The 23,273-nt window shown below is 36.5% G+C and overlaps 1 protein-coding gene across 1 annotated transcript in view; it reads right to left on the bottom strand.

Annotated features, from left to right (window-relative positions):
* Positions 1-800: 800 nt before the first annotated feature.
* Positions 801-23,273, bottom strand: part of LOC104537563 (AT-rich interactive domain-containing protein 4B-like) — a gene marked incomplete at its 3' end in the record, with an annotated part of 61,472 nt that continues 38,999 nt past the window's right edge. The window contains exons 5-15 of the mRNA XM_010180485.1: positions 20,203-20,282; positions 17,764-17,855; positions 15,419-15,557; positions 12,227-12,306; positions 10,828-10,901; positions 9,816-9,961; positions 4,776-4,848; positions 3,643-3,737; positions 2,459-2,556; positions 1,970-2,240; positions 801-973 (exon numbers count right to left, since the gene is read on the bottom strand). Coding sequence (XP_010178787.1) covers positions 801-973; positions 1,970-2,240; positions 2,459-2,556; positions 3,643-3,737; positions 4,776-4,848; positions 9,816-9,961; positions 10,828-10,901; positions 12,227-12,306; positions 15,419-15,557; positions 17,764-17,855; positions 20,203-20,282 — 1,321 coding nt within the window. The remainder of the gene's footprint in view (positions 974-1,969; positions 2,241-2,458; positions 2,557-3,642; positions 3,738-4,775; positions 4,849-9,815; positions 9,962-10,827; positions 10,902-12,226; positions 12,307-15,418; positions 15,558-17,763; positions 17,856-20,202; positions 20,283-23,273) is intronic.

The raw sequence follows: 23,273 nt of genomic DNA, 5'->3' as shown, positions 1-23,273 counted from the left end.
CAAGTGACCTTTGATCTCACCTGTAATGGCCACTTTCGTGTTCTTGCCACTTGAAATCATACTGTACAAGGGTCCTAACCACAAGAATATAAACTGTGAACACACTGGGGATTAGTGAGGACTATATTCTGTTGTGAACTTCACATTTTTTTGTGTGGCTGCTGAAAAATGCTTGTTTCTATTTTTTGCACTGAACCAGGAAAACCTGCCCATTCCATAAAGGAAAGGAGAGATCACCTGCCCACATGCATTGACTACATGGCCCTGAGCATCTCTATTACTCCAGTCTCTTACTTCCAAAACTCCTGTCTCAAGGACTGCACAGGAGACTCCTGTCAGTATCGTGCCCACTCAATGACAAAGCTGCTACTGAGCAATGCAAGTTACTTCCATCTTTTCCCATGTTACCCAAAACAAACCACTGTCCAACAGCAAAAGCTGGAAACAGCAAGTTGGTGATATACTTGTACCAAAATTAAGTAAACAAATAATATTGCCAAAGGCTGCAATACTTTTGTCTTAAATCAAATAGTCAACAATGCCTTATATGCTCTTTTGCTCACTCAGCTTATAAATACTTAGGCCCGGACCCTGTAAAAAAACACTTTTTTTTTCCTTTCTTTCTTAAATTAAATCTACAAACTTCAGTGGCACTGTGACAAAGTTAGGAACACACAGTTCTCTGGAAGGTATGGGTCTAATTCATGACAGGGATACGTGATTTGAAGTTTAAATTACAAGAGTAAAAGTGAATGAACACACGTCAGATGCCTTAGCTGATTATAAACAGAGTAACTTACCCTGATTTTTCTTTTTCTTCAGCATCTGCATTTACGGTAGGATTTTCCATTTCTTTAATCTTCTCCTCCTCTTTATCTTCTAGCTTGGTTTCATCTTCAGTTTTCATTACAGTTAAGTCCTTTTCTTGATCCGGCTGAGTATATGCAGAATCTGTCAAATTTTTTTTGTTTCCCTAGGACAATAAAACCTTTAGTTAACTTACAAGGTGAAACAAAAATATAAAGGATTTAATAAAAGGCAAACAAAACACACTGAAGTTTTATGAGCAAAAAAACCCAGAGTCAAAGTCTTGTTCAAAAATTATAGCACCTTTCCTGTTCTCTCTTCTGAAAATCTCAAGCTAAACAAAACAGACTTCAAAGTTGCAGCCAGTGCCCTAGTCAGTCTTGTCACAACGATATACGCATGAAGCTCTTAGACTTGAATTACAAAGCAACCCCTAAGATGAACACTTCCCAGGGTATGTTTTCACTTAGGATGCAGAGATATCAGTACTGGCCCACCTGGTATTCACCCTAGAGTTGGTACCAGCAGACAGACCAGGGCTGGCTGCCACTTACACGCAGGAGCATTACAGTGATGTTGTACTCTGACTTGAGGAGCTACACTGCTTCCAGAGCAGTGCTAAGCCTGCACAGTGCAGCACTTCAGTGTACTGCTCTGCGCTTCCTTTGCTAAACCACAGAGTCAACACTGAATTTTGAAAAGGTATAAACATTTGTCTCCCTACATCACTGAATGACAGACATTAGACTGCTGCGTATATGTACGGCCCAGGTCTTTGTAGAGCTTCACTGGAGCGGAGGAGTAAAAGTAAGATTTACAAGAGCCTAGAAGTCTCAGCACTGTAGTTAGCTGTGAGTATGCATTCCCCAGTTCAGGATAAAGGTGCACATTAATTAGTCTCCATCTGACCTGGGAGGCCCCCAGCCAAGCACAGTGTTGCAGCTGCTTCCTAAAAAGTCAGACATTTTGACATCATGATCCTCTAAAACAGGCCCTAGAGATAAATATGACTCAAATGTGTTGTTCTGAATTGGGTTTACAGCATGTTTTTGTCTTGTTTTAAATGCATTACGGAGATCCCAATCTTGACATGGATTCTTGATTATCAACACATCACCTGACTTTATAAACAGGATATAAGATGAACATTAAAATATCTTACCAGAACAGAGGGCTTATCATTTTCTTTACTTTCATTATCATTCTCAGCTAACTTTTTTTCTTCTTGTTGTACTACTGCTACTTCCTCCTGCTTGCGCTCCTCCTTATCTAACACTTTTATTTCTTTTACAACCTGCTCTGGTTCTTCACGCATCTTCAGTTCTTTTTCTTTTTCACAGTCTTTACAAGGCTTGCTTGTCACCTTCTCTGGCAATGCCATTTGAAATTCAATGTTAGCTGATGTACAATACTCTTCAAAACCATAGAGATATCTAAAAGAAAAGAAAATTGCTTGCAATAAGCAAATTTGTTTCAAGAAAGAACAGGCTACCTAGCAGAAGCTAAACAGGAACAGTACACTTAAAGCCTAAAAAAAAAAAAGTATTATAACCAAAAAGTTATCAACTTCATGTGTATTACCACTAACAAAGGATCACTTCAGTTCTTTCTAGTGCTGTTTTAGCACAAGCTTCATAGTTTTATTACTTACTTTTTGTATGCACATTTAACATTATATCCTGCAGCTGAATTCAATACAGGGATTCCAAGATCTTGATAAACTTGCTTCCACACTGCTCCACTTTCAATCTGTTAAAGAAAATAAATTCATGTTTTTTGAATTACGTCACTAACACAAAAATTTACAACTTTGGAAAATAATTAGAAGTAATTTCCTCTGATTTGTAAAATTGCTATTTACCACACACACAGTATTTCCCTGTAATGCAAACTGTAGCCTAATACAGCTACTTAAAGTAATTTAGCACTTCTGCATTTCAGTAAGCCATAGCAGGTTTTCCTCTCCAGGTGGTAGTAAAACAAAGGAAAGAAAAGACAAAGATCAGAAAAATCAGTACATCATTTTTATTTTATATTTAAAGCAATTCTTAACTATCAGAGAGAGAATTTTAATTAAATTGGAAAGAAACAATTCATGCAAAGTATTAACAACACTCAGCCCTAGCAGTACTGCACCAGATACAGCAGCTACCGGTCTTTCACTATGTCCTTTATATGCCCTTTGGTGTCAAAATTTTGTGACTGTGATACGCCCATTTCTAATCATCTGTGAAGGTAAAGCAGATGTACTGCAATACCCAGGTACAATATCCTCTCTTGAATATCAGAAAGGTGTCACTGCACAAACATACCTCATCAACTGACAGGTTAAACTTATGGGAAGCAGTCCAAAACAGCAACAGAATCTGCTTGGCCATGAATTCCATATGCTTCAATTACTACTCCAAGACCAATCCCACTAATCTCAGTCAGCACATTCTTCTATATACTGCCCAGAAGAGACAGGAATTAAGGGCCTCACATCAGACCTTTAGATAACTTGTCTCTGAGATGCTACTGAGCAGTGCCTCTTTTCCACTTTGAGGTAACAACTTTATCAAACATTTCTTGAAATATCAAAACACACATGCTGGCTGATTTTATGCAGTAATAATTAAAAGACGCTGAGTAGATGTGTAATTTATTTAAAATATAATTAGTTTCTAGTTCCTGTTGAAGCATGTTTTTCAGAGCTACAGGGTGTCTTATGCAGCTGCAGTATTCAATTTTCCTGTGTCTAAAGCTCCTACATAAGATTTTTCTTTATCACTACTTAAAAATAAACAGCATCACCAAATTTTAAGGCTCTGGAATACTCATCCTACTAATACTTACATTATCAAATCCTCCAAGCTTGTGTACAAGTCTGAATAATTTGAAGAGATTCAAATTTCTATATCCTAATACAGGTCGTTTGTTAATAGGTGTCCCTGTGAACAAAGACAGTTATTACAGTGTATAGAAATCTCCTTTTCAGAATAACATGAATTCCACATCATATCCACTGCTATGCTATTAAATACAGTTTTCTAAACCCTCTGACCACCTCATGGATCTGGTACTTTCTCTTCAAGAAACTAAACAAACTCAAGATTCTTAATAACCCATTTTCCTCTGTAGTTCAATAACATAATTTATTTCAAACATACGCATTCTTCCATATATTACTGAACATGCACATATGATGCAACTTTTCTTGCTAACTATATTATACATATCTTTATTTCACCTGTTGAAACAATTATATTTTAAAACATCAACATAAACCTTTCACTACAATAAAAAAAAAACCTCCCCAGGAAAAAAATTCCACATTTCAAAGATCTGAAACTTCCTGTGCTACTGTAGTAGCAGTAGCTACAACATTGTCATCTCTTTTAGACAGTTCTTCAACTCATCTTCACATGTAATTAAAATGATACTAATTTAACTAGTATAATACTAATTTAAATATAAAGACCTTCACTTAATATAATAAACTGCACTTGCTTCTAAAAACATTTCAATCTAACTTACTGATAATGCTCATGCATTTAAGTGATCAGGATTCACACAAGAAATCTAGCACAAAGTACATGCTTTCTTCCATTATTCTAAAAAGTGGGGGGTGGTTAAATTTTATTTTATTTAAGTATTTTAAAGTTATTAAATTGAGCAGATACACTAGTATGATTGAGAATATTAAATGTTTGATTATACACACTATAAGACGACGGTAGAAAATGTACTGGGATGTATGAGATACTATCCATTTCTGAAAGCAGGAATAAGTGACTGTATTTTAGGAGAAGAGTCAAGTGACAGACTTATCTTCTAAGTAGCAGGGAAGTCAGAAGCGATGAAACAGTCTCACTGTTTCCAAAACCAAACTGCAAAGCACTACTAGTTTACAGACTCAATTCTTAAAAGTACTGCTAAGCAGTGCAGCTTATCTTCAGCTTCTACAAGTCAAAGATTAAAATGCCTACCTCTGTCTTCCATGAACTTGTATAATTGCTGAAGAAAGTTCTCTCGTTCTTCGGGAAATGGCTCTATTTCTTCCTGTTTAAAGCAATGCACACAAGCAAATTATCACCATTTTGGGTTACACTCCTTCATTAAGAAACCTACTGCAGTGATAACTTAGGTTCAAATGTTCAAGTTTGTTTTACTGCAGTCAGCAGCAGGACACTATACAGAGACACACACTATGCTATGACCAGTTTTTCCAAATATACAAAACAATAACTGAATACACATTGAAATTGGATTTTTAATTGATCACTGAAGTATCCCAAGTGATATCATAAATCAAAATGTATTCTCAATTTTGTCCATTTACACCAAAAGTCTGGGAGATACCACTACTGATGATTGAGAGATTACAGCAGAAATCTCAGGTCTACTTCTACTGCAGTTAAGTGACTCCTTGACGCCTGGATACACTGTTGTCATTTTCAGGGATGAAGTGAAAGAGAGGATGGTGCTTGCACTTTCTTAGGAGTTCTAATCCACAGTACTGGCAAACTGCAGCCAGTGGCACTGCATGTACACTGCCGTGGGGTACCAGCTGAACACATCACAAGCAGGATCAATCCCAGAACTGAAATAACAATGGCTATTTTGGATGTTCAGTTCACTGCACTAACAAAACTTTGTATTAGATTTACTTAGATTAATAAACAGCGGAGTTTCATGACAAAGCACTATGGCTTATTTTGTAAAACCTCACTTCCTTAGGAAAGGTGACCTGCCACAACTAGTAACAACAAGATATTAGTATAATCAGAATTCTTAGAAATTCTGATGACTAAGCTACTTCAAAACAATAGGCAAAATACAAGTTAATTTTCTGCATACTTTTCTAATACTACCTATAAGGTTTAAAAAAATAACTAGAAAAAGTACTCAGTAAATCTAAAGGTAATTATCTTTCTTTAGTGTATTTTCATTCCATGTTCATTTCCATTCTTCAACAGTCTCTTTGTAGTAAATATTAAAGCTTCACCTACCCTGAAGCAAGGTGACAAAACATATTGTCTTTAAAGACTGTAAGACAGCTGAGAAAACATCATGACTGAACAGAAAAAAAACAAAACAGAACAAAACAAAACAAAACAACCCCACAACATCTGCTGAGGCTATTTAATAAAGAGATGGATGGCTGAAAATAAGGTCAAGTAAAGCTATAACCATTTACCAGTGAATAGGGGTTTTTTCTTATTCTCTACTACTTCTCCATTAAATGCACTTGGAGGGCATATCAGAACAAACAGGCAAAAAATGAACTGGTATTTACAATATACTGAAACAGCTGTCATTTAGGTATAATTATCAACAGAAATGCAATTAAAATATTCCACAGTCTCAAGGCGATGCAAGAGTAAAGCCTCTGCAAGGGCCATTACTTGATTAGCATCTACCTAGCAGTACATCAGCAGAAGTCAGTCCAGGCCACTTCAGTAAGTAAGGACACGCTGGGTAGAGAATAGCAACCAGTGCACTAGATACATCCTCACAGCGCAGGGGCATCACAAGTCAAGCACATACTAGCAATTCTTCACCAACAGGTAAGAGGTGATGCTGCAGCACTGCATGTAGTACAAACGCCTGGTTAAGAACATTCACATTTCACAGGCAAAGGTGGCAAAGGAAACACTGCTAGCAAGTAAAGGATTCAGCCTGCAATCATAAAACCTGAATGTGATCATAGTGAACAAATTACTTGCGTGGAATCAACACAGTTTTGGAGTTTGTTTTTAGTTTGGCTTGTTTTGGTTTTTCTTCGATTTCACAGAACAGGTACTTGGAAAGGACTTCTACCAGCATACGCTGGATCATGGCAAAGAGATCATGAGCACCTACTTAGGTTTTCCGTGTTCCACACCAACAAGATAACAGTAGCCATAAGAAAATGGTTCCACAGAGCACTGGGGAAGTGATGGATGGGTGTGGGGTATCACTGAACTAAAGCTTCAGGAAACCAAACAAAGCTTTTAAGAAGGAATGCATACTCTGTAAATATTAGGGGAACTAAAATAAAGGTGGTGAAGAGGTGAAATGAAACACTGCCACTCATTTCTCACTATAAGATTCAATGCCTGAAGAGTACTCCCTACCTCTCAAATACGATAATCCACAGAGGGGCAAGAATGACAAGTAGGATAACTCCTTATTAATTTTTGCTATAGAGACCAAATCAGCTTTCTAAGAAAGTGTGCTAACTGGGAAAGCTTAAGACCCTGCATGCCACTGAAAAGCATTTTCACTTTCCTAGAACCTTTACAAAATCTGTACATATTAGAGTACAATAATAACATCTGTTAGTAATCTTCAAACATTCACAGAATCTTTTAAAGAATCAAGAAGTTAGTCGGCAAGGCATGTCATACTCTGTCATCTTTGCCTATTTCTAAGTTAGACACCCACAGTGCTAGCAGGTCACTGCAGTTTCTACTGCATATGTCCATGTCATGAAGGTAAAAGATAGTGGCTCATATGTATGATAATGAAATCCAGAAAAGCAGCAACACACTTTTTGCAACAAAAGATTCACACAGTATTATAGCCCAGGACTAGAAGAGAGGGTCTTTGTCAGCTCTTTGACCTGCTGTCAGAGGTAGTAAAGGAAAGGAATGCCTTTAATCCATCTCTTCCATTTCAGATTAAAAAAAAAAAAAAAAAAAAAAAAAGAGGCAACTCATCTTAGTAGAGAGGATTTGCATGTCAACTCCTATCTATATATGAAGCCAGCTCTGACATATATAAGAGCTTTTTCTTTGTTTGTTTGTTCTGGTTCATAGGTACTGAGACCACATGGACAGTGTGAGGGCTACTGGTGAGAATTCTTCATGTCCTGGAAAGCACTAGAACAACCTGCAAGTGGATAACAAATTTCCAAGAGCAGACTTACAGGTCCTGGTTGAGAAGAGATGCTGCTTGATACCCAGGAGGTTACAGGCACAAACTAATTTTAAAAAAGAAAATAAATGAGGAAACTGCACAAATTGCTCAAAGGCAGGTGGAGAGAAGACACATGTCCCATTGGTAACCAAGAAAATAAAAGAAGAAAAAGAAAACAGAATATTTTGTCCTGGTTTTAGAAACCTCGTAGTTAAGTGGGTGACTGAAACACTGGATACTGGAGAACAAATTATCACATGAGATGTCACAGTAAATGCCAAAATATACTCCTGAAATGAGATCTCCATGTCTAGCACAAGGAAAGACTAGCTCACACATCATCACATGCAACCAACAGGAGCTAGAGAAAAGGTGTTCAAAGGGTACAAGGTCAAATATTTACAAACACTGTAGCTAAATACTGTGAATTTTTCACCTGAAAGTAGTGAGGGAACGATCACTATATAAAGATTGCATGTCAACCTGCATAGGCACAAACCTGTCTACATTCATCATGCTCATGGATAGACATGAACCTGCTCTGAAAGTTCAGGAATTGTGCTGAGCCCCAAAGAACTCTCTGCTTCTCAAAATACTACACAGAGCATAGCCCCTTGCAAACTGAGCATTGTAACTTTTGATCAGAGCTGGCTATCTCCTGTGAGATTAAAGAAGAGGCAGAATGAACTCATGAGCATGGAGAGGTGGCAAAGATTTTACTTCACACCTTTGCAGTCTCCCAGCCAATTTTAAAACGAAGAAATTAATGAATTAAAGATGGAACACCATCTTCTGGTATGCCAGAACCACAATCCCCAAGTAGAATGTATTGAGAGAAAGATCAGAAAGATTCAGACCCAAACCAGTACAGTTCCTCCTTTACAATTCCACTGTTGATGGGAATTCCAGTCTACTGCATTACTGGCAGATAGATAACAAATTGGAGAACAGCTCTCAAACCTTCACAACAAAAGAAGTGATTATGGGCAGATACAGATTTTCAGTACCACCAGAAGGTACAGAGGAAGTAAAAGACTCAAAAGCCCCTCTTCCAGGCTCACAGCCAGCTGTGAAATAAAGTTATTTCCACTGATTTTCCTCTTCATTTTTTTCTGGACAGGAGGCTGGGAGGACAGAACAAGTAATTAGAAAACCAAGCACAAGGTAGGACTCCATACTTCCAAGACAAAAGAGAGAAGAAAGGTGCAAGAGAAAGGCTAATGCCTTGATTAAAAGCTCTTTTGCTTCTTTACATCAGGGTAGCCAGAGAGATAGCTTGTAGTGAAACAATTCTTCAGTACACCAGGATAAGAGAGAGGTACCACAACTCTGATTTCTTGGTCATTACCTAAAGGTTTCAAAATCTCTCACTTTTCACCACTCCAAAACCAGTCAACTCCATTTTCTACAGCTAGAAGCAGGGAAGGAACAGTGCAAACTACTTCCAGTATCTGCTTTACAAGAGAACCTACAGCTGTAGGCCTAGCAGTGCCATTTGGGGTCAGAAAAGGGTAAGGTAGAAGGGGAAGGAAGACAGGGTGACAGAGACACAAGAGAGGAGAAGACAACAACAGGGCCATGCCAGCCTAGTTTGGTTTATTTTTCAAATATGTCAAGAACACAGGTTAGTGACAGCTTAGAGCTGCCTCCTCAGATAGAGCTCCTGTGTACAAGTTAGCAAACTTCACCGTGGCTTGGAATTTGTGGTAAGTCATGAGTACGTACTGGGGTAACAGCTCTATGACCAAGAGAAAAGTTCATCATCATTTATGTGAGTAACTACCAACAGTAGCACGATTTTAGCATGTACAGAACTTGCTCCATGGCCACAAAGCATGGGAAAGATTTTAAAGCAGGATATTCAAGTTTTAATTTCTACTTTTCATTAGTCCCTAATGTCTCCGCCTTTTGACTTCATGTTTTCTGTTTTGTCACTCAGAGGTATTTGTTAGAAATTTTCACATTAACTGATCCTGGTTGAATAAAGATTTTTTAAAGCTGAGGCAGTACTGTTGCCTATGTTAACATGTTAAACGTTCGCAAATGTCAAAAGGATCTACTTAAATATTAGTCTTGCTATTTTTTTTATCAGCTGTGCATCCACGCCCTTTACTAACTTCACTTGCCTCTTCCTCACTGCTGTTATCCTCTTTTCCTTTTTCATCCTCTTCCTCTTCTTCAGCCTCACTGCTGGAGCTGTCTTCTTTCAATTCTGTTTTCCAGTTACTAGGAACAGTTCTGCTTTTACGGAATTCGAGGGCTTGGTCAAAAGCTGAAAAAGGACCAGCGTTTGTTAGCACTACAGGAAGTATCAGTTTGACCAAATGTTTTAATCAAAAAAAGTAGTCGGGGGCAGGGGAAGGGAAGAAGGAGGAAAGACTGCTAATTAACACCTCCACCCCCAAATTCAAAGAACCTCAACGACAACTCCATGTTGGCCATCCTTATTTGTCTTACCCAGCCAAACTGCCCCAGTGTTTCTGCAAATCAAACTACTCAGAGCCATTATTAGGATTATTACCAGGTTAGTGTCTATACACAAATAATGATCTTTTGTATTAGGCGTATATGAAAACTTAATTGAGAGAACCCCCTATTCCAACAGGTTTATGCTGTGGATTACATATACTGAACAGGGAGGAGGAAGAGGAAGAAATAAGCACAAGCTAATTTTAAGAGTCTGATCACACAAAATTGAACTTTCAATTCCAGTTTCTCCAAAGTTCCTAAAGGCAACTTACGCATAACTATTAGGGGTACTACGGTGCATGTAACTTTATCAAGATCTAGTGCAAAAGGCCAAATACTGAATAACCTATAACGCCAATGTGCACCGTACAACTATATCATCATTTGTTTGGCATGTCTACAGTTAAAACAAGTGTGGTAGAGTTGGGGTTTTTTTTCTTGTTTGGGGTTTTTTGTTGGAATTTTTTGGCTGGTTGTTTTTTTTTTTTTTTAAAAAGAAAAGCTCCTCTAGCTTTTCAAAAGTGTTCTCCTTCAATATGTTATGCTATAGGAAAAGATCCTGTATTGTAGCATTTTTAAGACATGAACAAATCTACCATAAATTTGGTCTACTTTACATAACAAAGCAAATACATACCCCTGTGTTTCCTCACCAAAAGTTATTTTTACCTTGTTTTAGAGTACCGTCAGGCTTTGGTGAAGTTTCACTGATCTCTCGAACATCTTTTCTTGGCACAGAAACACTAGATAATTTAGAAAGCATAAAAAAAATACTTTAAAATATTTTAAAGCTAAATTAACAGTATAATACAGAGCTATCACTAAGACTATAATAGACTTACTAAACATACAAAAGCATATGAAGTATATATTGACAATTCTGTAGTGTTAGTCTGGTACGGTATTAGTCAACAGATTAAAAACAAAGCTTCTACATAAATTTAGTCAGACCATCCATATGCATTCACTGCTTCTTAAAGCAAGCATTCTTCTTCCACTAACAGGTAGTTTCTGGAATCTCCCAAATATAAATTACTTAAAAACCTCATGTTAATTTAGCAAGTAACTACTTACTCACAAACAACAAAACCCTACCTTGCTTAAAACATAAATGATTAGTATAAACTGTCAGTATGAAACGAACAACTTCCAAATTGAAAGCATTTTTAAAAAAAAACTGCAGTTTTGGGGGGGGGGGAGGCCATATGCTTGCATGTGCACGTGCTCATGTGTGTTTCTCCACTGATGTGCATCGATGCGCCTGAGTAACTATCAAATGGTAAAGCAACAGCCAAGACTTGGTAAGTAATTAAACCTCAATAAAACTTAAATATTTCAATATCCTTTCTGCAAAAGCATTCTGTTAAACTGAACCAAGCAAACTAAATAGATGTAACTACTAAAGTAAAAACTAAAACCTAGAAAAAAATAACTGTATTGTCATCCATGAGCCCTTTTCCCTGACCAACATGAGTTTAAGTATACCATGTTCCTTGTTCTATTGCAAATACCATACAGTCTGGTTTTCTAGGTTCCTCTACTTTATTTTCTACTTTGAGCAGTATTACAGCTCTTTCCAGAGAACATGAGAATATGCAGTTGTAGTCCAAACTGAGATAAACATATGCCTTGCTACCTCAAAAAAGGAAAGAGAATTTCTGTGCGTGCGTGTAGTGTAGGTGTATGCACGCACACAACCCCACCCACCCCATCCTGTAGCTGGATAAGGTTATGGCCACATCTCCGGAAAGCAGTGTGCTCTACTCCAGTCAAAGCAGGAAAGAGTCTCAGGTCTATTTCTAAGTCACAAAATAACTGCTTTGTTTGTCACCACAGAAACAATGCCATTAAAAAACCTACAACATCCTGTTACTAACAATGACAAAGTTCAAGACAAAGTTCATCACAATGTAGGCTGTCAACAGGCTTCTAAAGATTAGAAAAAGTCTTAGCAGAAACTTAGTGAGCTTACTGATGTTATTAATACCTTATCCAAAACATTTCATACTACAGTTCACTTGACCGGTACAGATGTTATTCAGTTATCAGCCTCTACATTCCTACTCACAATTTGCCATCCTTGAAAGAGCGAACGAGAATATTGTCTTTTTTCACTGCAATATCATCACTACAGTCTGGACAAACCACCTGCAAAGACAGTAAAAATGCAAAGTTTAGAGAGAAAATGGAGTAACAAGTGAGTAATACTGATGCTTCTCAAAAAGGAGCTGGTGGCTGCTGCCAGAGACCTAAGTAAGAAAAGCACTCTGACAGAAGTTACGTACCTGTCATGCCACTACCACTCACTACAGCTTATTCTACTCCTCATCCTAAAAGGACAGAACTTCCACCAAGTGCTGCCACCTGAGTTAGAGACCTCTTCTGAAAAACTTCCTGAAGTTGCAAGGATGTAATCACCCCCAGTTTCAAAAGCAAAGACATACAGGATTTATGAAATGCCCCAAGGAGCAGTAAGTGACTGCAGATCAAATTTAGCCCTGGTAAGTACCTCTTCTCCTACACCAACTGCTTTCAGTCCTACTTTTTCCACCAAACACACAGAGATATTTGCAAAGCAAAAGGGTTTTTTCCACAGGTCACCAGCCATACAGCATTTTAGAAGGTAAAGTAAAAAGCTCCACTCGTTCTGGAAACAGTTGCATATCATAGCATAGGCTAAATATGCTTCTCAAGAAAAATAAAACTTAACAGCCTATCTCCAAAACCAATGCATTCTACAGTCTCTAAAGAAATCACTTTAAAAACTACAGCTTACTGATTGAAATGCCTTTTCAGATATAGTTTGCAATAGTGTTTTAATATCAAGGTAAAGGATAGTGTTTATCACCCCCAATTTGAAACAGACAGGTGCAATCTCAGCTCTCTGAAGACAGAAAAAGGCCCTTCTAGCTTTAGATACTGGTTTTCTATAAGCATCATAATCTTAGTAGTGAGACATCTATTCAAATGTTGGAAAACAGCTCACCACATCCTCATCTAGTGCCTTTACATCAAGAAACATAACCTCAATTTTGCCTGAATCAAGTTTTCTCGATTTTCTTGCAAAACAAACTCCAGTGGAGTCACAGGAGGATGAGAGAGATGATCCCATGTAAACTCAATTTTTTTTTTCTGAAAATGCTGCAAGCAGATTTCCTCACTGCACCTTCCAAAAGCCTTTAAGTACACATTAAAACTAAGCAACGCTATAAGGCTTACTAAATCACACTCTGACATAAGGAACAACTGCCAGGCTTTTTTACAATTACGATTAGCCATTGCTCTCAACCTACTCCCACCTCCCAAAACCAACAAAAAACAACCCATGCATACAGTTTTACATCTATAAATGACAGGCTACCTGATTATAAGACTGATATCCAAAGTAATCAGTTTCCACTTCTAACTGTTACTTGCTGCAAAGGTTTAGACTAATCCTTGAACATCTTTTCACGTAATAAACTTGCACAACGTCCTCTGAGCTTACACACGGTGTATGTGTACATAGTATCACTAATAACAAAGCAATTCTGGGATATATAGTCTTCAGCATATTAAATCTGAATTTTTATTTCATTATTCACATAATTACAGTTAGCATAATTTAAAGCTAAAGCAAAATTCATCAGTAATAAGATAAAATTACTTTTATATAGTAAAGATAACCTGCTTATGAGGTAAAAGAATGGAGAGGCATAGCTAGAGGGACAAGTAAAAAAAAACAATTTGGGGCATTAATCTATTCTTTGGCATGAGCTTTCAGGTTAAATGACACAATGTTTATTTGCGGAGCTATAAACCCAATTACTAAAATAACAGTTAATCTAGGATAAGCTATTTCAGCGTTAATGAGCTCCACCCTCAAACTTTGTGTCCCTTTCAATGAAGCTTTCAATGAAGAGTGAGCTACTCCAATCTCCAAATGAAAGCGAATGAAATAACAGCGTGTGTCTTTAGCATACCTTGAGAGCATAAACAATGATTCAGTTAATCTTTAAGAGAAGCTGCCTTGGAAAATGCTCTCTGTCATGAGCATGACCAGAAGGGCCAATCCAACAGCGTGACACAAACCAGCTCAAGCCAGGCTCACCAATCGCTTCTCAGAGTACAATGGTGAGGCAGGCAATGCTGCATTCATCTTGGTGACAGCTTGCAGTAAAGAAACAGCTCAATTTTCTTGTCTGTTACTGAAAAACTCTCTTAAAGCTATCCATCATTAACATGGTATCTCCTTGCTGTGTATTCTGCCTTTTCCTTGTTATAAAAGAGAATTCAACGACTCATTCTCTCCCATCAACTTCTCCAAAAGAAGTCCTTGCTGGGAAGCCTCTGGACTGCATTATAAGACACAGGCGATGACAAGTAAAAAGTTGCAACTGAGAGCTATTGCACACACTAAGGAGAGTTAAATGTTACTGTATGTCATCTTCTCAAAAACAGAGCACAAGTCTTCCTGAAATTAGATGAACAGTTTAAGCTTTCACTGCCAGAGAGAAATTATCCAAATATTTACAATTAATAATAAAATAAAAATAAAAAAACATGGTACTAGAAAGTACTACATATGGAAATACATTAATTTCCAAATATATTAGTCAGTCTATACGCAATCCTGAGACTAATGGTGATATTTTACTTATTTGTAAAAAAAGTGGTTTTAAACCAGAATAAAGGAAGACAGAAAATATTGGTACTGAAAGACTACAATGTTGTTTTACAGTAAATTTATTGGCAACTACTACCTACCATAGCAACGAAGAAAAACATTTGATTTTATTATCAAATGTGTTTATATTGAAGCTAGGAAAAAGAATATATACCGAATCACTAAACTTCCCCTCTCTTTGCACTTTATTTTCTTCCTTGGTAAGACATGGTAGTTCAGAAAAATGTCAAACAGCAGCCTAGGAAAAAAAAGCCCTGAAATTTTAGTTAAGTAGTACTAAACACACTGTTGAGCTAGAATTAGGTCAACAAGCTCTGTCTGTTTGGAAAAACTAAAGCCATGTTAGCAAACACTTTTTGTAAACAAACATATTTACACATATAATATTTCATTTGACTATTATGATACGGTCCAATCTGAAGGAACATATTAAGTTCTAATAAAAATATAGATTAATCCATCTAATTGGAAGAAACCAAACCAAACCAAACAAAAAACCAACATAAAACACAAAAAAACCAAAGCCCCACCTTTCTTTGGTGCATAGAAAATGAACAAAACTTTACAAAATTAAAATACAGATTAAACTCTTACCAAGGCTGGAAACCACAGAGCTTTCTTTTTATCCACACTGAAGCAGTCCACACACACCACTTTTCCTAATAACTCGTCACTTTGTTTCCTGTCATCTTCATCTTCATCGCTGGAAGAGGATGAAGATTCTTCCTCAGGACTAAACAACAGAAAAAGACTTAAAACTCAACTATTCAAAACTTGCCTGTTATAATTACAGGAGATCCAAGGCTAATTGTCAAAGAGGCATAAATAATAGTGACTTCAATTGCCTGTTAAATGTTTTAGGATAAAAATAAACAAAAGTATTTATACAGATATTATAGCAACATTTCAAACATTACAAACTAAGAAAGGCACATCTACATGTAATACAAGCAAAAACCAAACAGAACACCACCATGCACCCACATGGAGGAACAGAAATTCACTGTCAGAACATTCAAAACAAGAATTCTGCCCTAGTGAAGCACTGTTCAAAAATCCTGTTGCAGTTGTAGTTTTGGACCAATATTAAGCTACATTGTTTTGTTTTTCCTCTTAAACCCTATGCTTTTACTTTAACAGCCATAAAGAATAATAAAAAGCTATTCTGAGAGAAGACAAATCTCTGAAGAAGAAACACTGGCTATGAAGATGAATAGCAACGAGAAAGTCTATTTATCCTGAAACAGTTCTTCAAAGATGTGCAGTGAAGCATTTCAATGACTGTTTCAATTTCACATTGAAGGAAGTGTTGGAATCTAAGTATAGATAGGCAAAGACACAAATATATTTTGATTAAAAAGGGTTCTGCCTCATTGTTTTAACTGCTCCAGTACAAAGTTGCACCTGGTTTTAACCATATGAGGAGTCTAAATATACAAAACTACTCAGACTAAAATTACCTGTAACTGAATAAAGAAAAAAAATCAGCACTCCTGTTTCCCACTAGATACGTTTGGGGTTTTTTTACTCATAACTTTGGAGGTTAATTCTCAGAAAATACACAGTGTGTTCAATGAGCACAAGCAGCAGAATTTTAAAACCTATCTTCAATTTCCACATAACTATTTTTGAGTACAAACTTCAATATTAACAGAAGACTCACAGTTAGCAACTGTGTAACAGAAAACAACTGATTTACAGTCTCGGGTGAAATAGTACATTTCACTTTCTCCACCCTAATTTTCTATCATCATCTGCAGTGCTGATAACAGTGGGTTTTTCCCTCTCAACATCTTTTTTTTTAAGTAGTGATTTCTTTTAAAATACAGTATGAAACTCTCTCAGGCTGCCTTTTGTTGTTTGAGAATCTCTTGTGGGGAAAAAAAAAGTCAAGGACTAGTAAAAAAGCCAGGACTATTTTAGAGAGACTACAACCTAGCTCAGTCATACCAGTACCTGTGCAATTTGTCTTTTTACTCAGTTTAGTCAGTATTAACCATGAGATAAAGATAAGTGTGTTGTTCCTGCCATAATAATGCTCTGTACAGTTAAGGAAACAGAGAAGACAACAACCCAGTCACAGACACCAAGGATGCTGCAGTCACATTCTCTGTGGTATATGCCAGCTTTTTCCATGTGTTTCCTTCAATATCTCACAAATGAGTAAATTAGTAATTGAGTAAGTACAGGGCAATATTTATTTCAAGCTATCAAAAAGACAAGAGTGTGAAAGGGTAATCCAACCAATCAAACAAAAGAAACATAAAAACTCCGTCCACAAACAACAAAAAAGAACGGTCAGTGGAGTATTTAATACTGCTTTTTCAAGATCACAACTACCAAGAATTTTGGCACCTAGGAAATCAAGTCACTACTCTTTAACTTTCTTTTTCTGTCAATAAGCTTTGCTGCAAACAATAATACTGCTCACCTATTTCTACAAGCCCTTCAGAGACCTTGTAATGAGAAACCAAAGGCCTACATGAGGATTCCAGTGCCTTCTACAAAGACTTTGTATCAGCTGGACAAAGACTGCCTTGTAATAGTTTCAGTTTGAGTCCAACACATTTATAATGCTAACATCCTACTACAGGTAGGATACAGCTCCTACTTCAGGAGCTTCTGAATATATCTTAACAATATATTTCCACTTGGTATGTCACTTCTTTATTTTTAATTAAGTAACAAAACCAGGAAAAAACCTCTTGCCTATACCTAGTATTATTTTAAATACTGACTACATGAAGACTTGCTGGAATTCTTGCATGCAACAATACACATAAAACTGACTTTCAGCCTGAGTGCTAACCAACACTTTTCATGCAACTTTCTGCCTTCTGAATAAGAGAAGCCTGAACGTACAACTAATAAAACTCCAAGCACACTGAAAGCTTCAGAATTTAATACAGACAGTACAGATATAAAGATGTTAAACTTACATATGGTTGGATCTCCTTCCTCTGTTTGTTTTCTTTCCTATAACAGGAGTCCCAAAGTGTTCGGGATTTGTGAGTGGAAGCTGATCTAATGTCTGTGAAATGAAAAAAAATACATATAGATACACATATAAAACCTCTGCTGTAAGTTATTCTCCAAGCCATAAATTTATATAATCTGGTATAAATTGATTTTTGTCAATAGAGAGACTCTCTCATTACAAAAGAAATGCAGAAGTACAGCAGAGATGTCACTGCTTCACTGCTTTAATTTTTAAAAGTAATGTTAAAAAATGTTGGGTTTCTTTCGTTTTTTTCCCAACATTTCCTCCCCACCTCTGAATAATTAACTTTCGTCCAATACACACAGACAATTCTTCCCAGAAGTCCTTTGTACCATTCAAACACAGAGAATTAAGTATCAGGTATTCTGCTGATCTGGAATAGTCCATCTCTACAGGATGAGTTTTCTGCCTGTCCTATCATCAGACTAAACACTCAATCATCTACTTATAAATGAACACAGGTCCCCTATGAAATGAAACTGCAAGATAACTCAGTAGCAGCAAACATGACACATTAATTATATTTTTGTTAGCAATTCATAATTTGATATGGGAGAGAAAGATTCTAAAACAATTTTAAAGAGGTTGCTATACTGATAATTGAGAGGGTGCTATTGATGCTGTACTAGCATCAAAACAAAAAAGAGAGAAAGAAAGAAAGAACTGTCTCTGTTCAGGGAGAATGCTAAAGCGTCAAGAGAAGGACTTCATGCAGATGCTGTTATCTTCTTTCCGTAAGACTGTGGTTTTTCCCTAAGACTGTTGTTATCAGTTTAAATGATAACCATTCCAGATTTGAAGGCCCGTGGTACACATAGTTTTTTGCGTTAATCTTGTTTGAAAGAAGGCGTAAAGCCTTCCAAAGCAAACACAGTCCTCCAAATTACACTTCTGAGTTGTGTATAGATTTTAAATGTGAAACACCAACAAGAAACTCAAAAGTGCTCTGTATCAGACAGAACTGGACATACAGACAATAAAATTGGCTTTTAAAATCTTAAAGTAAATGCGTGATTACTTCTGAGTGTGGTGGCCACCCTGAAAGATTCCACACAATTGGGAAATCAGAGATGAAGTTAAAGCAGCATCAGAACAAGACCATCATGTGGCACTGGTCTAATTGCAAAAGAAACTTTCCCTGCTGAGTAGCTACGCAATCATGAGATAATTATTAGAAATGCATAACATGCGTTTCATTGAAGGTTGATGACAATGAATTGCATACCAGTGACTTTTGGCAAGACATCAAAAGCTAAGATGGTGAGAACGATGATAAAATAAAAAGTAGGAGTCACCTGAATGTAAAGCTTCATTGAATAAGCCAAAATAAGCTGAAATTGCTCTTGTTCAGTCAAATGGGTTGCAAAGCAATATATCTAGACTACAATTTTCAACTTGCTTAATATAAAGTTATACACCTCAAACGATATCAAAATTGTATTTATGGAATAGAAACAACCTAATTTTCAGGAATGCTGAAAATTAATAACCAAGAGCTAATCAAAGGAACAACATAATTTTTAAATTTATGGCATTTATATTTGAATCCAGATTTAAGCATCTAATTAGGCCCTCTTCTTTACACATGTTTAATCCTGACTTAAGATTCTAGAGGGTATCTGAACCTTCACAAGAGTGCAGTAAGCAGGCAACAATACTAAAGCATATTTATTTCAGCAAAAAACCCTTGTCTTCAGTGGCTTTCCAATAAGCTAACAAGTTTACACAAATCTGCCCATCAGTCCAGATTGTCTTACAAAATAAGAAGAAATAACCCTCATTCTGAAATTTCAACTATTTGAAATTTGCTACAAATGTCTGAATGCTTTAATATGCAAATCACCTTTAAGACAGGTGCCAGCTTCAAAATATTGGTAACTGTCTTCAAATTAACAGGTAACAACAACTCATAATTTGCCTTTTAAAAGAGAAGTAATGATCTTCCAAGTTTATCAGCTATTACAAATTAGAATTCATAATCTACCCAAACACAAAACTTAATTGTGGCCAGACGTACTTATTTTTAAATCTACCATATTTCATTTTTTTCCAATGAAAACTTATTAATAATTTTATACAAAGCAAAGTAGTTGTGTTCTCACTGTTTTTTTGTGTGATTTACAATCTTGAACCATTAATACTATGAAAACAGAAAATATGACATGTCTTAACTTTCTTAATTTACACAATCTGGTGAAATTTAATTGCATTTCTTGATTTAAAAAAAGAGTAAGCCAGACCCTGTAGACTGTATTTTTACATAATCCTCATTTTTAGTAGCATGGATGTACATAACATACTGAACACTGAGGTACTAAAAATATCACTTTTAAATTTTTCTAAATAAAAAGTTGTCACATAAAAATTCTTCCATTACCTCACTTTCAGCAAAATGTCTTTCTCCTTTTAAACACAGGGACGAGCGTCTCAGAGTCTTCTCATCACCATCATCAAACACTGTCAACAGGTAAGAAGTGGGGCAAGAAAAAAATATATATTTTTTTTAGAATCAGAGTATCAGTAAGTGATTGATTTAGGTGTCAGAAACAATGGGATATATATTCCTATAGCCAGGCCTTAAAAAAAAGCTGTACCTGGACTCTGCTGCACATCCAGTAAAGCATTTGCGCAGATTGACCAAATACATAAGCTGCTGTCTCACCACAGCTAACCCATGCTTGCATATATTAAATGGAAATCTTAAGTAATCAATAATTAAGCAGACAATTCGTGGATCAGGACACAAAAAGTAGAAATCTACACAAGCTAGAATTGAAAAACTATTCTTCAAGCATCTTCAATTTTTACAGAACTTTATTATATAACCAGAACTCCTACAATGTTCATATAGGACCTGTGCTTATGATGGAAAAAGAGAGCAATTGGTATTTCCAGTAAAAATGTTCCAGTTTAATGTTAAATGGAAGTTCAACATCTTTCTCTACTGACTAACAACAGTGCTATCAGTCTAAGAAAGATGACAAGCATCAAAGCACACATGATCATCAAAACCAGCTGTAATGAGAGAACCGTGGAGCTCCTGGTTTCTGGACTTTCTACCACCTCTGTAATCACTAGGTGACCTGGAAACACGTTCATGATACAGTTGGCTTCAGCTACATACTTTGTTCTTTTGAATCCTGAAATGCACTGCACACGTTCAAGGTAGGATCTTCAGAACTGCTCATATAAAAAGTAAGCTTTTGTCAAGTCTTCTATAGGTCCTTAAAGGACGAAAACATGGTGACAAGTTTTAACTCTCCAGCTATGCTTGCACTGTTCAGTGAGACAAAAAGTGCCTCTTCTCCCCTCCCCAACAGTGATAACAATTATAATTCTTATCCTCACACTTCAGTGGCCTTGAAGACTTCTGGGGACACAGAAACAACCCCAGGACTAGATTAGAATATTACATTAAAAATTAAAAGTTTCAGCAATTTCTTAACATGTCCCTTTCACCTTCATTCAGATCTTCTCTCTATCAACAGTATTGCTAAGCCCTATTCTGTCACTCTCACTAGAATTCAATCATGTGGCAGAAAACTAAAAATATGTAAACAATTTCACAAACAAGAGTCAAAATAACTGTGTTAGGGAAATGGCTGTCAACCAGCAAAGATGCCTGGCAAGGTAAGAGAGCTTAGTTTTCAGTCACATCTAGCTTTCAAATAATGAGCGTTATACTCTATTTTCAAGATTTACTAATTGAAATAAAAATATACAAAAGCAACGAGGTACATCAAAATTCTTCAGTCGTATTTATTTGATACTTTTACTTCGTTCTGAAAATTTTTCATCCCTGTATAAAAACTCAGTACTGTTGATGAACAGTCTTCCCCTTGTGACTACCAGTCTGTGTTTTACACTACAGGAAATGTTGAGTACTGTTCATTGATAAAGTACCAGTTATAGATGCACATCTGTCACTTCAAAATTTGTGAAAAGTATGAAGGGCAAAAACTGCACAAGAAAACACACAGGTCTGGAGCTGCCTCTCAAATGGTCAACACATAATTAAGCCTCCCCTTGGCTAAGTGAAGTAGAAGGCAGCAGGTTCTTAATTCAGTCTGTGTTAATTAACATCACAGTCTCCTTATATAATGAGAGATTTAAAAAAAAATCTATCTACTTCAAGGGATAAGCTGACTACAACAGAGGTAAACCTATTCGGAGCTACGTAGGTAGCCACATTATGTATCCTGTGTGGTAATCTGCTTGTGGCCTCTTCCCTGCCAGAGGGATTCTTAATCTTGTTCCGTAGCATGAACTCATTCAGAGGAAAAGCTCCACCTCCCTGAAAGACTTTTGTGGCCAGCACAGCACATACGGCTGTAATGCATATGACATTCTAATCTAATGGAACGTCCTCAAAACAATCTACTGAGCAGATATACAGGAGTGTAATGCATTTAACACACCTATGTTGAAACTACAAGGAAAAAGAATTAAGAAGAGGCAACTTAAAAGTCAACTTAGTGCAAATAAGACCACTTTGAATTCTGAGAAAAAGCGACGTAATGACAAAAATGTGCAGAATGGGATAGAGTCTACTTTTGAACATACACAATTCTGCATTTTTCGTAAACAATCCTATGATTTCTTTTTTTCGTCTTATTTAACCCTATTTACTGTTAAGAATATAACTTAAACTTCCTAAAGACACACTTATATGAATGACATAACAGTATCTAGCTACCAGGACTGGAATATCTCAAGTTTTTTGAGGAATTCTTACAGGACAGGCAAATAAATTAAGGACACTTCATGTATTTATACAGCTGTGCTATACTAAAAGCTAATTTTAAAAGGCTATACCAATTATTTTGGTTTGGAGTTTTTTTGTTGAGTTTTTTCTCCTGTTTGTTTGCTAAAAATTTAATTCAGTTTCTATCTCCCTTTGGTAGGAAAGTAGTAGCATCAAAAAAGGCATATAAACAAACTGATGTATGATTTCAATTCAGACAACACCTTATGAATATAAGACAAACAGGGATGCTCTTAAAAGCAACCTTGCCCGTACTTTAGTGTTAACAAGCAGCCCCAAAACTGGTGAAGGTGTGTGCTAATTCTGAAACCTGGTAAGTGGCAGCTATTTCTTGAAGTAGGACTTTCACTCAGATCTGCAAAGTCATCACAGTCTGTAAAGATCATTTCAGCTCATTCCACTCACCTTCCTGACAAAGATTATTCTAATCATCCACTGCTAGAGTCACTTCTCTCTCAAAGTGCATTACACAGCCAGCAGCTGTGCTACTTTTACTGATTCTGCAAGGTCAACATGCAGAATGTTTTGTCTACTTTTATCTACTAAATATGGATTTCAGTCTCAACTCTTACATCTCCTATTCCTACTTCTCAAGGTCAGGATTTTTGACAGGCATCTGCTTTGATTTACAGATTGCAACTCCATGACACCTATCTTCAAAATTTAATCTGCATGGACTCCTT

The sequence above is a fragment of the Mesitornis unicolor genome, unplaced genomic scaffold (assembly GCF_000695765.1).
Source record: "Mesitornis unicolor isolate BGI_N332 unplaced genomic scaffold, ASM69576v1 scaffold14863, whole genome shotgun sequence".
NCBI lineage: Eukaryota > Metazoa > Chordata > Aves > Mesitornithiformes > Mesitornithidae > Mesitornis > Mesitornis unicolor.
The sequence above is the reverse complement of the archived record's forward strand: the minus strand, read 5'-3'. Positions and strand labels throughout refer to the sequence as shown.